This window comes from Camelus dromedarius, chromosome 12 (assembly GCF_036321535.1).
Source record: "Camelus dromedarius isolate mCamDro1 chromosome 12, mCamDro1.pat, whole genome shotgun sequence".
Taxonomy (NCBI): domain Eukaryota; kingdom Metazoa; phylum Chordata; class Mammalia; order Artiodactyla; family Camelidae; genus Camelus; species Camelus dromedarius.
The window spans coordinates 48,287,216-48,300,814 of record NC_087447.1 but is presented as its reverse complement, the minus strand read 5'-3'; the positions used below and the strand labels follow the sequence as shown (position 1 = coordinate 48,300,814).

General features: G+C 40.3%; 1 protein-coding gene across 1 annotated transcript in view; it reads right to left on the bottom strand.

The window, feature by feature from the left end:
* MRPL48 (mitochondrial ribosomal protein L48) overlaps positions 1-13,599 on the bottom strand; it is a 41,395-nt gene that overhangs the window by 13,955 nt on the left and 13,841 nt on the right. The window contains exon 4 of the mRNA XM_010989357.3: positions 8,372-8,460. Coding sequence (XP_010987659.1) covers positions 8,372-8,460 — 89 coding nt within the window. The remainder of the gene's footprint in view (positions 1-8,371; positions 8,461-13,599) is intronic.

Here is a 13,599-nt window from a genome sequence, read left to right as displayed (position 1 = left end):
TGAAATTTTCCAGCAGAGAAGGGAGGAGCTTCTCTGAAGCTTGCAGGAGGCTTTTCTTAACCAGGGAAAATGCCAGGGCTCCTCAAAGGTGTCGCTTCAGGAGAACAAAAAAAGAAGGCTGATTCTAGTATCCCTCTTGGCATCTCACTTGCTTTTCCACATTGGCCTAGATCTGCCTGAACTGATCCACACCATCAGGAGCCCATTGTGATATTACATTTCAGTTCTGAACCAGAGCACAGCATAGCCAGCAAGAGCTTGACTGCATAAAATTTTAGACACAGTTCCTATAATTTTCCCTGCATAATCTTCCTCACACCCATCCCCTCCTTTTTATCTATTCCTATTGCCTGAGTTCAGGCCTTCATGAATGCCATGGAGAGCTATTAAAGATATCTGTGCAAGGGAGGTACACATGACTAGAGCTGTGTTTTGGGAAGCCCACTCAGACTGCACATGAAGGAGAGCCAGGCAGGAAAGGAATGGAGGCTAGGAGAAAGGTGGCACGAAGGATGGACTACTATCCACCATCAAACTGGCACTTCTGTGACTGACCTGGATTTACTGTGGGATGGCCCAAAGCGGCCATTCTTAGATCCCTGTAGGAGTACACTGCGATGCTCAGAATGGGCCATAGGATAAATTACTAAATCACTTTTGTACAGAAATGTCCATATTACTCCTATTTTACAGACAGAAAACTGAGGTCCTCTGAAGGGATATTACTTGCCTAAGGTTACCGGGAATCTTGTTGGCAAAGAACAGAGAAAGGAGTCAGATTAGAATCACAGACTGCTAACAGTTGGAGGGTATCTTAGAGATAATTTAGCCTCTCTGTTCTTCCTTCCCTAATTTTACACAGAGGGAAGTCGAGGTCCAGAAAGGGGAAATGACTTCTTTAAAGGTTATAATAGTAAGGAAACGGCAAAGGCAACCACTTTACGTCTAGCCATGGCTAGAAGATATGTCTGTGGCTCCAAGCCCGGGCTCTCTCTTCTAGCCTCTGCAAAAGTGATGATAATATCTGCCTATCACTACAGGTGGCATTCTCCAGGGCAGGAAAGTTGGGAAGAAACTGTATCATCTTAATCCTCAAATGAAAAGTTTCAATATATACAGCTTCCAGAAATTTTGGTGATGGAAATTTTGTTACACCTGGGGACTTAAATGATTTGGTGATAGTACTCTGAACAGTCCATAATGATGTAAGGTGCACAGAAATCAAGTGATTATGTTTATGACTCAGGGTGGCACATTCAAGACACATATACCAGACAAAGACCTGGCCCTGACTGGGATGGCAAAGAGACACAGCCTGGTGCTGCATAAAGAACACTAAATTAAGATGGAAGCCAAAGAAAATCTGGACTCAAGTTCTATCTGCTTAGTCACTAAATGACATTGAGCGATCTCTCTAGGTGTCAGTTTCTTCATCTCTAACACCTAAGGTTCTTGTGAAGCTCAAAATAGTGATTATATGAAATGGAAATAGCGTAGACATGAACTCTCAGTTCAAATCAGCTCTGAAAATTACTAGCCACTTGGGCAAGTCATTTAATCTCTCTAAGTCTTAGATTCCTCAAACAGGGTCTTTAATAACCACAGGATATCTGAAGATTAAATAAAATATACCATTTATAATACTATAAAATGAAGCAATGCTTTTAAAGCCTGGTACTTGGTAATTACAGCATTTGGCATATAGTAGTTGCTCAATAAATGGTTTCTTTAAAAAAGGTTGCATAAGGTACACAGATAAGACGTTATTATTACCATAAATTGGAGGTAATTATGGTCTTTGTTATCCTACTCATATAGTTTACGGAATGAAGCACTTATTAACCATCTGCTATGTGCAAAATACTGATTCAACCACTCTAAGCAAGAACACCAAAAAAAGAGAAAACCCAAGTCCTGCTCTAAAGGAGCTTACAGGTCAGAGAGACAGAGACAGAAGACACACACGAAGGAACAGAGCCTCTCAATTTAATCATAAAGAGCAGACCACCTCCTATGGCAAGTTCAACACAAGCTATCTTGCTGCACCATGTCAGTTAAAACCCCAAAGCAATGGCCTCACGTGGGTGCAGCTGAAATGGCAGTGAGCAGGTCAGTACTTCTTGGTTTTCAGCATGACATGTAGGGTATATAGTAGTTACTCAACAAATGGTCTTTAAAAAGGTTGTTCTAGACCTGACTACTTCTTAGGCCTCATGTCCTCTCATCCTCTAGTGCCCACTTGAGACTCCAGGATTAACAAACTGCTAAGTTTCTCAACTGCATCTCCAGAATCAATGACTTCCCACCTTTGCCTAGAATGTTTCCCCTTCCTGAAAAGATTGTTTCCTCTTCCTGACTCTTCACCCAATACCCTCAACATGAGCAATTCCTAGACATTTTTTAAGACTCAGTTCATGCTCTTTCAGGAAGCCTTCACTGATTCCTCATGCTGAGTTAGGTCTAGGTCCTACTCCTATGTATTCCCATAGCAATCCTCTCCCCCTTATACACAACTATCACTTATCACATATATGCATTTATTCAACAAATATTTTCTGACCGCTAGTGATAAGTCAGACCAGGGTTAGCACTAGGGTTATGATAGTAAATAAGACAGCCATAGTCTCTCCTCGCTGAAGCTTGCAATCTATCAGAAAAGGCATATATAGAGCAAGGAATTATAAGAAGATGCATGTTTTGAGGGAGGAAAATAGAGTGCTATGGGATTGTAAAAAGACGGACTAATGCTATCATCATCATCATCATCATCATCATCATCATCATCATCACCACCACTATTATGGACTCCATGTTTCAGACACTATGCTAAGTTCTTAAAACATTCTTTTTTAGCTTAATTCCTGCAACAACATTTAAATAACATGGTTATTAAAAGCCAAGAAAACTGTGGATTAGAAAAATAAAGTAACATACCCAAGGACACACACTAGTAAGCATCAGAACTGAATCTTTACCTTGGGTCTGCCTAATTCCAACACATTTCTCTTAATCTCCATCTTTCCCTTTAAGGAAGGTGTGCAGAGCCACCAGTTTCCTCAATATCTACTCTCTTTTTCCTACAATAACAGAATGGCTGAATTTTAGCTGGGCATATGACCATTCATAATAAAATTTACATTTCCCAACCCTGCAGCTAGGTACAGTTATGTGACCACGTTCTGGCCAGTTGGATATGAGCTCATGCATACTGCTCTCCCTTTCTGCTGGTCCCCTTCCTGCTGGTTGGAATGTGGATATGAAGCCAGAAATGGGAGCAGCCATCTCACTATGAGAGAGAAGGAGGATGGTAAGTGTGGCAAAACAAAAAGCTGGAATATCTACTTACACTTTTATATGAGAGAAAAATAAACTCTATCTTGCTTAAGCCCCTTGATTAAGTTGATTTCTCTATTATGGCAGCCAAACCACTATCTTAATAAGAAGGTGCCATGTCTCATTCATTTCTCTAATCCTCGAGCAGAGCAATATTACATGTTGAGTTGAACTGAACTAAATTCTGGTTCTAATTCTGTTATTTACTAGCCATATGGTCATAGAGAAATCACTTATGCTTCTCAATCAGTTCCCTTTTCTGCCTTGTCTACCTCACAGGAGAGTTGGTGAATCAAAAGGCATGGTTTTCAAATTTGTTGGTTGCAGACGGCCTAAAATAAATCATGTTTCCCTTTGGGAAGCAATATGAAATACTCATCAACATGCCGTCACCTTACACAACAAGAATGACTTAACTGGCAGAAAATATGGTTATATTATGTAAACAGAGTTTTCTGCATGTCAAAAATATGCAAACATGAGTTTCTCTGTTAATATTTATTTTCATCAAGTAAAACTGATGGGAGAAAAATTTGAAATTTATACAATTCAATCCATTAACTTAATATCTTTCCAAAATGTGTAAGATTGTCATTGTTAAACTTGAGGAGGGGTTTGGCTCGGATCACCAGTGTTCCAAGGGCCTATGTCTTGAGAGGCACTGAGATAATGGATGTGAAAGCACTTTAAAAATGGAAAGGGATCATTATTTTTATTCACATCAAATATGAATCTCTCTAACACTGACAATGCTATAATGCAGCAGAACAGGCAAGGTGGGATGAGACTTCAGTGGGCTAGAGGCCAGCACAGGCGAAAAGCCAGGTCTTCACAGAAATCACTCTGTGCCTGGAAAAGCTTTGGGAAACTATTTTTATTGTTTTTACAGCCCCAGTGTTTCCAGCTACCCCAAGCAAAGGGCTACTCCTAGATGAGTGTCAGTTCGCTTTACATACTCAGTGCAACAACACAGGTGGTATTGAATAAATGTTTGTTGAACTGAACTCTGTAATACCTTCACTGACCCTTTCAGGGAGAACTGCTCCTTTAACTTTGCTCTCTTGATACTGAGTTCATTCCCCTAGTAAAGCACTTCCCAACTGTATTTAGCTACACTTTTGAGCAGCATCCTTCCCAGCCCACTGTATGTTTTTTGTAAGAGGAGACTGTGTCCCACTCACCACAGCATCATCTGTGCAAAGCACAGTGTCTGGCACATAGCAGATGCTCAATGATGGTTGTTCTTTTCAATGAGTTACAAGAGGCAGACTTGAGGGAAAACATGCATGCTAGTTTAAAACAACTCTCTGTAAGCCAGTCCTATAATCCATGTCTAGTCCTACAGTCACCAGACCAGCAAAATCAATCTTTCTGTTTCCAGGAAGCTAGGAATGTCATCCTAAAGTGATTCCGATCTGCTGATTTTTCTGGGAATGTTGCCACAGTCTCCTCCCAGACTTGTGGCTGAGAGCTGATCTATCTATGGGTGCTACAACAAAATAAGTAGGTGTCAGAAATGACAAACCCCTCCTCTATGTCAATAGTCAAAACAGCATGAAGTTTCCAAGAGAAAAAGTATCTTGATTCCTAGGGGCCATTCTATAAAGAGGAATTAAAGTGTCTGAGTTAAAAAAAATATACATTATCCTCTTGCCCCAGAGCCTGGAAAACAGAACATACAACAACTGAAACTGACAGCAATTTATGTTGCCGCCATTTCATCCTCCCACATCTTCCTCTTGGCAATTCTTTGATTGTTGGGCTATTACCCAGAGATCTGAGGCTGGACAAAAGCTGAGAACAAGTAAGTGGTTTTGGGAGAAATGACCTAGCATTGTACAAATGTGAAGGACTATATTCTTTTTATTTCTATCAAATAGGAATTACTCCAAACAATCTGAAGCCTCTTAAATTTAACAGAATGAATAATGAGATCTACACACTGAGACACAGTGCTATGTCTTAAGATATTCTCTAAAATGTGAACCCTCACCGCCCTGAGTCAAGCTGGGTCTTTCATGATAAGAGAAAAAAAAGGGAGGTCTCATCTCATAAAGAAGAAAGAGAACATGCAAAGGCACAGAGGCATGAGACAGCATGGGTGTGTGAGAAAATGTGTCAGAAACATAGAGTACAAAATGGGAAATCACTGAGAAGGAGGTTGGGTTTGTGCTGAGACCTGGAATCCCATGGTTTGCTGTCATCCCCCATGCTGCCACCCAAGAAGAAGCTTTGTTTTCATTCCTCTTCTCATCTCACTAACTCCTCGGAGAAGCCACAAGGACAAGGGCATAGGATGGAAGAATGGGAACCAATCCAGAGTTATAAACTAGGCCATGCAAGAAAGAGGTAAAACCAGTATTGATAAAGAAAATTGAGATGAGGAAGATGCACCTTTTCCTTCCCAAGGTTCAGGAGTCATAAGACTGAGTGTGGGACCTTTGAAAGGAGGAGTGAAGAGATTATACTAGCAGAAAAGGGATGAGGATTAGGTACTTTGTACATGAGAATTAACACTTATCCCAGGGATGTAGGGCTCAAGAGGGTAGAGGAGTCACCCTGAGAGCCAGAGAGGAAAAATGGGAATCTGGCTGCTTATTGTTTTTTCTAGGCTCTAAGCTTAGGGAGAGAAAAGGGGCCAAAAGATGCCTTTTAGCTTTTCCAGTCTAGTTCCCCATGGATGCAAAAGAGACAAGGACTTGGGTCTGGCAGATGAAAGTTTTCATTGTGCTGTCTCACGCAGGAAGTGAGGAGCCTGTAGCAGCATCCGCTACTATCCAGCACTACTGTGCTAGCCACCTTTGAGCAATAAATGCCATCAGAGAAAAGCCTACAGCCCTAACAAAAGGGAGCATCACTCCCTTCAAGCAACCAAGGTCATCCGGAGGCAGCTGCCTGAGAGAGTGGGTTGTGTTTGCCAGCTCTGATCTACAAAACCTTAGGGCACCTCCAATAACCACATTTAGGCTCAGGTCAATCAATACTTTTTGTCCTTTAGTTGATGTCAGGCTTTGTGTTGGACCCTGAGGATACAGAAAAAAATGAGACATGGCCTCTACCCTTAGGGAGCTCACCATCTAGGACGGGAGATAGTCATCGAAACAGGTGGTCAAAACAGAGCAGCAAGTCCTAGGACAGAGGAAGCACAGGAATTCCAGCAGCTCATGGTAGGACAAGTAACCCAGTGCAGGGAATCCAGGGAGGTTTCTCAAAAGGGAGATTCATTTTCCTCCTCCTTTTCCTGCTTCTTCAATGGGATTGAAAATTTCATGATCTATTAGCCAAGTGAAGAAGGAGAGAAGGTCTTCTAAGCAGACAGAAGAGCATGTGAGGGGCCTCAAAACAGTAGGCTGATTTGAGCATGGTATCCATGAGATGGGACAGGAGGCTAGAGAGAAAAATGGCACCAAACAGTAAGCTTCCTTTTATACCAAGCCAAGGAGTGGGTCAGAGCATGTTATACAGAAAATTATCTTTGAGGAGGGATCTCAAGAAATTTAAAAAAAAAAAAAAAACCCACACCCAAACAAAACTAATTTTATTTCCCACTAATTTATGTGGGACTTTTAGAAGGGGGATATCCCAAAATAAAACAACTCCAATAACTTATTCTAAGGTATCATAACTTAAAAAGAGTGTAAATAACTCGTTCTGAATTTTAATAGCACTTTGTATCTTCCTTTTAGTGCTTGTCACTTTCTGCTTGGGAGCATAATTATCTATGTCTTACCTCTAGTGGTTTATCAACTCCCTCTGAGTATGAATCAGGTTTTGTTCAGTCATACTATAAAGGTTTAGTGCAACTTAGTCTGAATAGGCAAGGTACCCGCAGAAGTGCCTAGCACATAATAGATGTTTGATAACTATTTCATGGTATTATGGTGTTACATGATATCAGAGCTGAAAGACTCTTAAAGATATTCTAATCCAGAGCTCCTCAAACTTGGCAAAGCGTCTAACAAAAGTTATGGACTCTCTTCCCAGAAAAAATCACACATGGAAAACATTTTACGTATAATTTCAGGGACTACCAGGCCCAGAGGGGTAAGGTTAACTTACCCCAAATCACGAAGTTAATAAGTGGTGAAACCAAGGCTAGAACACAAGTTTCTTGGTCCCCCGTTCAGTATTCTTCTTACCACAAAGGAACAATTTTAGTAGGGCTGTTTTCTTCTGGGAGGCTGCCTGATACAAGCCTCGGATGTAGCAATGCTCCTTTCATGAAATTCCTTGATATAAGGATGATGCTCAGGAGAATGTGGCAAGTTTAGTGGTTTCTGAGGCCCAAATATAGTGGTAATGGACCTCTGCCAAGGTGAGAGGGGCAATGGGAGATGTGCATGGTTGTGTGGAAGCATCAAACTAAGCCAAAGAACCAAAAAAGATGTTGAAATCTCCCCAAGTAGAACAGCAAATCTTTCTAACTGTACTGTTTACAGGAAGTGATAAAATCATGACTCAAAGCCAAATTGTCTGACTTTCAAGACAGCATTATGTCCATCCCACCACAAAGTCCTCTGCAAATGCACAAAAATATAACCACCACAGACGCAATCCTGCAGCTGGGGTCAGATAAATAGGCTAAATAATCTTGTAATGCTCAGAACTAACTCCCAGTTATCTGTGACAATGAATTCAAGTAACACATACATATTTTCAACCTGCAAATACTGTAAAAATCAGCTATTTGGCTGAAAATGTTAATCCACCTCTACTTGCCAAACTAAACTGAATGTATCATTTCCATCGGGAGGTCCATATGGAACTAAGTACTAAGAAGATATTTTCTTTAAGTATCACAAATAATAAAACTAAATCATTTGCTTTTCACTGTGATAACATGGCCTAGAGACAAGATTGGGAACTGGCAAAAACATCTCCACTCTGGATCACATTGAAACTAAGTAACTGAAGAGGACTGAAAGACGACCCCCAATCCTTTTTAGCTCTAAAACTATCCAATCTTTGCATATCTGATCTTTGAGTCCTTGCAAAAGCTGCACACTATCCTTTTCTAAAGGACCCCTATCCTCTTTACCTCTTGTGCTTTAACTAGGTGCTTGTATCTTCCAATGCCGTGGGTGGGCTTTGACCTGTAGTGCCGACTGGTACTCAACAGAATGCCACCTAGAAGAGAGAAAATAAGACAAACCTGTTTCAAAGCTCTGCCAGGGACAGACAGCTCATACGTGAGGAGACAAATTTTCCACTGTGAGATGGAATATTTGAAGATAGCAGGCCTCTTGTTGGTTTAAAGAGCCAGAGCTATTTCTTGATCTTGAGCTGACACTGTTTACCCCCCTTTTCTCTCCTTTTGGCCCCTGGACTATATCCAATCCCCACTACCCATGTTTCTTTGAGAAATTCTCTCCTGCTAGATCCACTGGTGGTAGGGAAAAGAATACATTCTCACAGGGCTCTCATTTTCTCTTGTTCCTCAACAAACAATAATCCTTTTGAAGTTTTCTAATAGGGATTGTTTACAGAAAGAGACAGGCAGCAAATATAACTGGAAAAAAGACAATCACAGATTTCCACTAAGTTTTAAAAATCATCTAATTTTCTTTTTTTTTTGTGTTGATATGTAACAATCTCCAACAGACATTGTTAAGTAAATAACAATAAATAAAAACTAAAACCTAAGCTACAAAACAGTGTGTATGTAAAAAAAATAGGATCTCTCTATATATATTCATCGTGGTAGGCCCAGAGATGTGCCACCCAGATCCCCTTAAAAGAAGGGCTTGCTGATATATACATATTCTCCTTTATTTCTCATTATTTTTATCTTCATTTACAAATAAAGAAACTGCAGCTTAAAAAAATAGAAATTGGCCAAAGTCATCCAGCTAGGAAAAGGCAGAACTGCATTTTAAACCCAGGTCTATCTGACTAAACAGCCTGTGCTCAGAGGAGTTACAACATCTGAATTTCAAGAATACAAAATCTAGCTGGACTTGATCTTTCCCAGATCTGATCTCAGTTCCTTATCTCTACCCTTTCACTGGAACCAGCCCTACACAGCTCTGCTATGTCTATGTCTCTCTTGCTCACTCTCCACCTTCTGGAGAAGTACTAGTCCTAGGTTCTGCTCCCTTTCCTCCCAGCTCCTGTAGTCCTGCCCTCATCTCCCCCGGGGCCACTATTTTGTGGGGACCTAAACACAAAATGATGTGGAAAAGTCTAATGACGTTAAGCGAAATGTTTCTTAAGCTTCTCTTTTCTAAAATGTGCTTCCAAGCAGGTCTGCTCTGTGCCAGGCCAATCAAGAGTCATAGCTTCAGAGACCTTCCATACATTTATAATCCACACTATTTCATCAGGACAGCCCTAGGATATCATGGATCACTTCCACAATATTCATTAGTCCACATTTACTATTATATGCCAACCACAGTATGGATACTGGGACAGTTACAAAAATGACTAAAATATGCTACTTTCCCTGAAGACACTCAGTGTGTACTGGGGGAGGACGACAGGAAAGCAGATAATTACCTTATGAAATACAAAATATTTTCATGGAGATGAGAGCAAGGAACCTAGAGGAAGGAGCACCTAACTATGCCCGGGGATGGATAGAGGGATGCAGGGGAATAGGTTCAGAGGGGTAACAGCTGCATTCTTGAAAGAGGAGTAAGAGTTTACCATACAAGGAAGAAGGAGGCATTTTTGGCAGAGGTTCCCAAAGAGCACTGTACATAACCGAGGTATCTTCTTGGCCACTGTCCCAATTGACCCTTTGAGCCTTTGGGTTCCAGACTCTGCAACCTGGGCCTCCACCCAAGGAGATGATATTCAAATCCCCTTGATGGGTACACAATCATCGTCAGACCAGAGCCTTGAAATTTAATCTATCCAACAAGATTTTATTATAACCTCAAAATATGACCTCTTAAAAACACTGAACTCTCCAAAGTATATTTATTCATTCAACAAACATTTATTATTACCCACCAGCGTAGCCAGCAACAGTTAAACCCTCACAACCATGTGAATGGCACACACTAGAGTTGTGCAGTGTACAACCAACCTAATATCCATGGCAAGCTGGGTTGGTACCAAGCACTGCCCTAGAAGCTGGAGCAGCTATAATAATGGACAAAGAGAAAGTCTCTGAAATAAGGAACCTATGGTCTAGTGGAGAGACAGTAATACCAATGCAAGGTGATAAGGGTTATATACATGGGAGGAGCGCTAAGGTTGGACTTGTGGGGTCAGGACAGGATTCTTAGAGCACGTGGGTTTTAAATAAAACTTGGTGGATGACTAGGAGTTAGTGAAGAGAGAAGATGGTCTGGAGAGGGAAAGAGCCAGAGAGAGAATATCAAGGCAGAGCATGAGGAGCAGGGTGGCAAGAATGAGTTTACAGAAGCTCAAGGCAAAGCTTAGGAAAGCTTAATCATTGAGTACTTATGATGTGCCAGGCACCGTGCAAAGATCTGGCGATATATCAGGGGTCAAACCCAACAAAACTCTGTTTATGAATCTTACCATCTAGGAGGAAGAAGGAATCATTAACAGAGGAAGGAACAGTCACAAAATAAATATAAAATTACCAATTGCGATAAATGATAAAAAGGGTTATGGCAATACAATCAGTGCATCTGTTTTGGATTGGAGTATCAGGAAAGGCTTCTCTAAAATAAAAATGACAAGTGAACTGAAATTAGAATTCAGAGGAAAATGGTAATAATGGTTATCCCCCAGGAGAAGTGGCTAGGCACCAGGAAAGAGAGGGAGACTTACTGTTAAATTTATATGCTTTTGTGTCTTTTAAAACTTGTTCCATGTACATGTATTATCTACTAAAAAAAAAAAAAATAAATAAAATAAATTGAGACCTGAAAGGCAAATAGGAGTTTGTCAGGTAAAAAGATAGAGAATAAATGTTCCAGGCAAAGGGAACAGCATGTGCAAAGGCCCCAACTGTGTGTGTGTGTGTGTGTGTGTGTGTGGTGGGGAAGGGGGACATAGCTTGGTACATTCAAGGAACAGAAAGGCTGTCAGTGTGGCTGAAGCAAAGTGAGAGGGGCTTAGAGTGCATCAGAGGTGAGAGCAGTGGGTCAGAACCCACCACTTTGGGCCTTGTTAAGCATTGGGATTTCACGCTGAAGAGTCACAAATGGGGAAATTATATGTCTAATACATTTTAAAAAGATCACTTTGGTTGTTGTGGGTAGAAGAGTGTGGGGAGGGGGAGTGTGGATGGAAGTTCAGGCAAAGATTCAAGTGGTAGCCTTGGCTGAGGTGTTGCTGGTAGGCTCCCTGTATCCACACTGCCCTTTCTATTCCATCCTCTAGAGCTGACAACTTAATCCTTCTAAAACACAAACTTATATTCTCTTTCATTAATGCAACCATTTGTTCACTGCACATATACAATTTTTTAAAAAGGACTTACAATGTGCCAGGCACTATAGTGGCACCAATGAATGAGACAAGGAAGGTCTTTGCCATATTTCAAAATGTTTGATGTTTTTTCACTGCCTAAAGTTCACACTCCTTAGGTAAGCATTTAAGAACTTTTATTTTATTTTATTTTATTTTATTTTATTTTATTTTATTTTATTTCCTTCTCTTTTTTAATTGAAGTATAGTCAGTTTACTATGTTGTGTCAGTTTCTGGTGTACAGCATAATGTTTCAGTCATATATATATGTACATATATTCCTTTTCATATTCTTTTTCATTAAAGGTTACTACAAGATATTGAATACATACAGTTCCTTATGCTATACAGTAGAAACTTGTTGTTTATCTATATTATATGTAGTAGTTAGTATCTGCAAATCTTGAACTCCCAATTTATCCCTTCCCACCCCCTGCCCCCCACCCCCCAAATCTGGTAACCATAAGTTTGTTTTCTATGTCTGTGAGTCTATTTCTGTTTTGTAAATAAGAACTTCGATTTTATAATCTAGTTCTAACCACTTCATGTCCTCACTCTCCCTCCTCCAGGCCTTTAAAACCTTGCTCTTCAGCTACAGAGCTACATTTGCCATTCTGTATAAACCATGCAGTTCTCATGCCTCTGTGCCATGCTGGGTTTTTCCCCCTGCTGGGACTGCACCTCTCTGTTGATATCCTTCACAGCCTCCAAGGTCAATGTCTCTGTGCTGCCCTAAATTTACAAACATCATCAAGAGTTTACTTTATGGTTATAGCTCTCCCGTGCCTCCATTATATAGTAAAATATTTTCTGTAAGTTAAAAAAACAACTCAGATGCCAGTCACCATCTTTAAGTACACAGAAACTCAATCACCCACCAGGGTTTCAAATAGCAGAATCAAAAGTTATCTTTGAGATAATGACACATCTTAGGTGAAAATGCCACTAATGCTTGCCTCAGCCTGTCATTTACCGGAATTCCTTGGCAAGGAGGCATTTTCAAATTCAGTTTGGGGCAATTCCTATAATTGGAGCAGCTGGTTAATTAAAAGGCTGGTTCAGACGACTGTTAAACTAAGCATTTTCCCCTTTAAATGAAAGGTTTTGGTCAAATTACCAGTGGTTAAACTGCTTAATTAGCCAGTTGTTTTAATTATAAAATTTACAACTTTGAAAGCCTCTGATTTCCGCAAAGTTCAAATGAATTTTTCCCCCTGCTTGTGTCTTCAAGCTGGTTTCCTGCTGTCATATTAACATTGCAGCGTCCTGAGAGAAAAGGCAACTCTTTTCACAGAAGAGACAAAACCCCAGGATTTTCAAAAGGAATCTTTGAAAATCTTTCAATTAGCACCATTACAGAATGTAATCAGGTACTGAATTCTCCCACAATTCTTCCCTTTCCTTTACATATGCCAGAGCCAACTGTCCTTCAGTGTCCCTGTTTACTAAACTGGGAGCTCAACCCATCAATCCAGGATGGGGATAAAGAACTTTAATTATTTCTCCTTCAAAAATTAGAACAAATATTTCGAGCAGGGATATGCAAGAAAGAAAGAGGAAAAAATTGGGGTAACCCCAGCCAAGAATCTAATTAAAGGATATCTTCTCCATTCAATAGGCTGCAAGTTCCTAAGGGCAGATATACCCCAACACCTGGCAAACAGTATGTGCTAAGTGTTGTTTTGTTTTGTTTTTAAGTTCTAGAGATATTTTACCAAGACAGTCTGCAATGATTTAGGCCTGGCAGCTACCTACTTTTTTCAAAATCTCTTTTCAAACTTCTTTCAGTTTTTCTGATTACACTGAACTTCTTGGACTTGAATGTACCATGTTTTGCTGACTCCATGTTTTTTGCTCATACTATAATGTCAGGA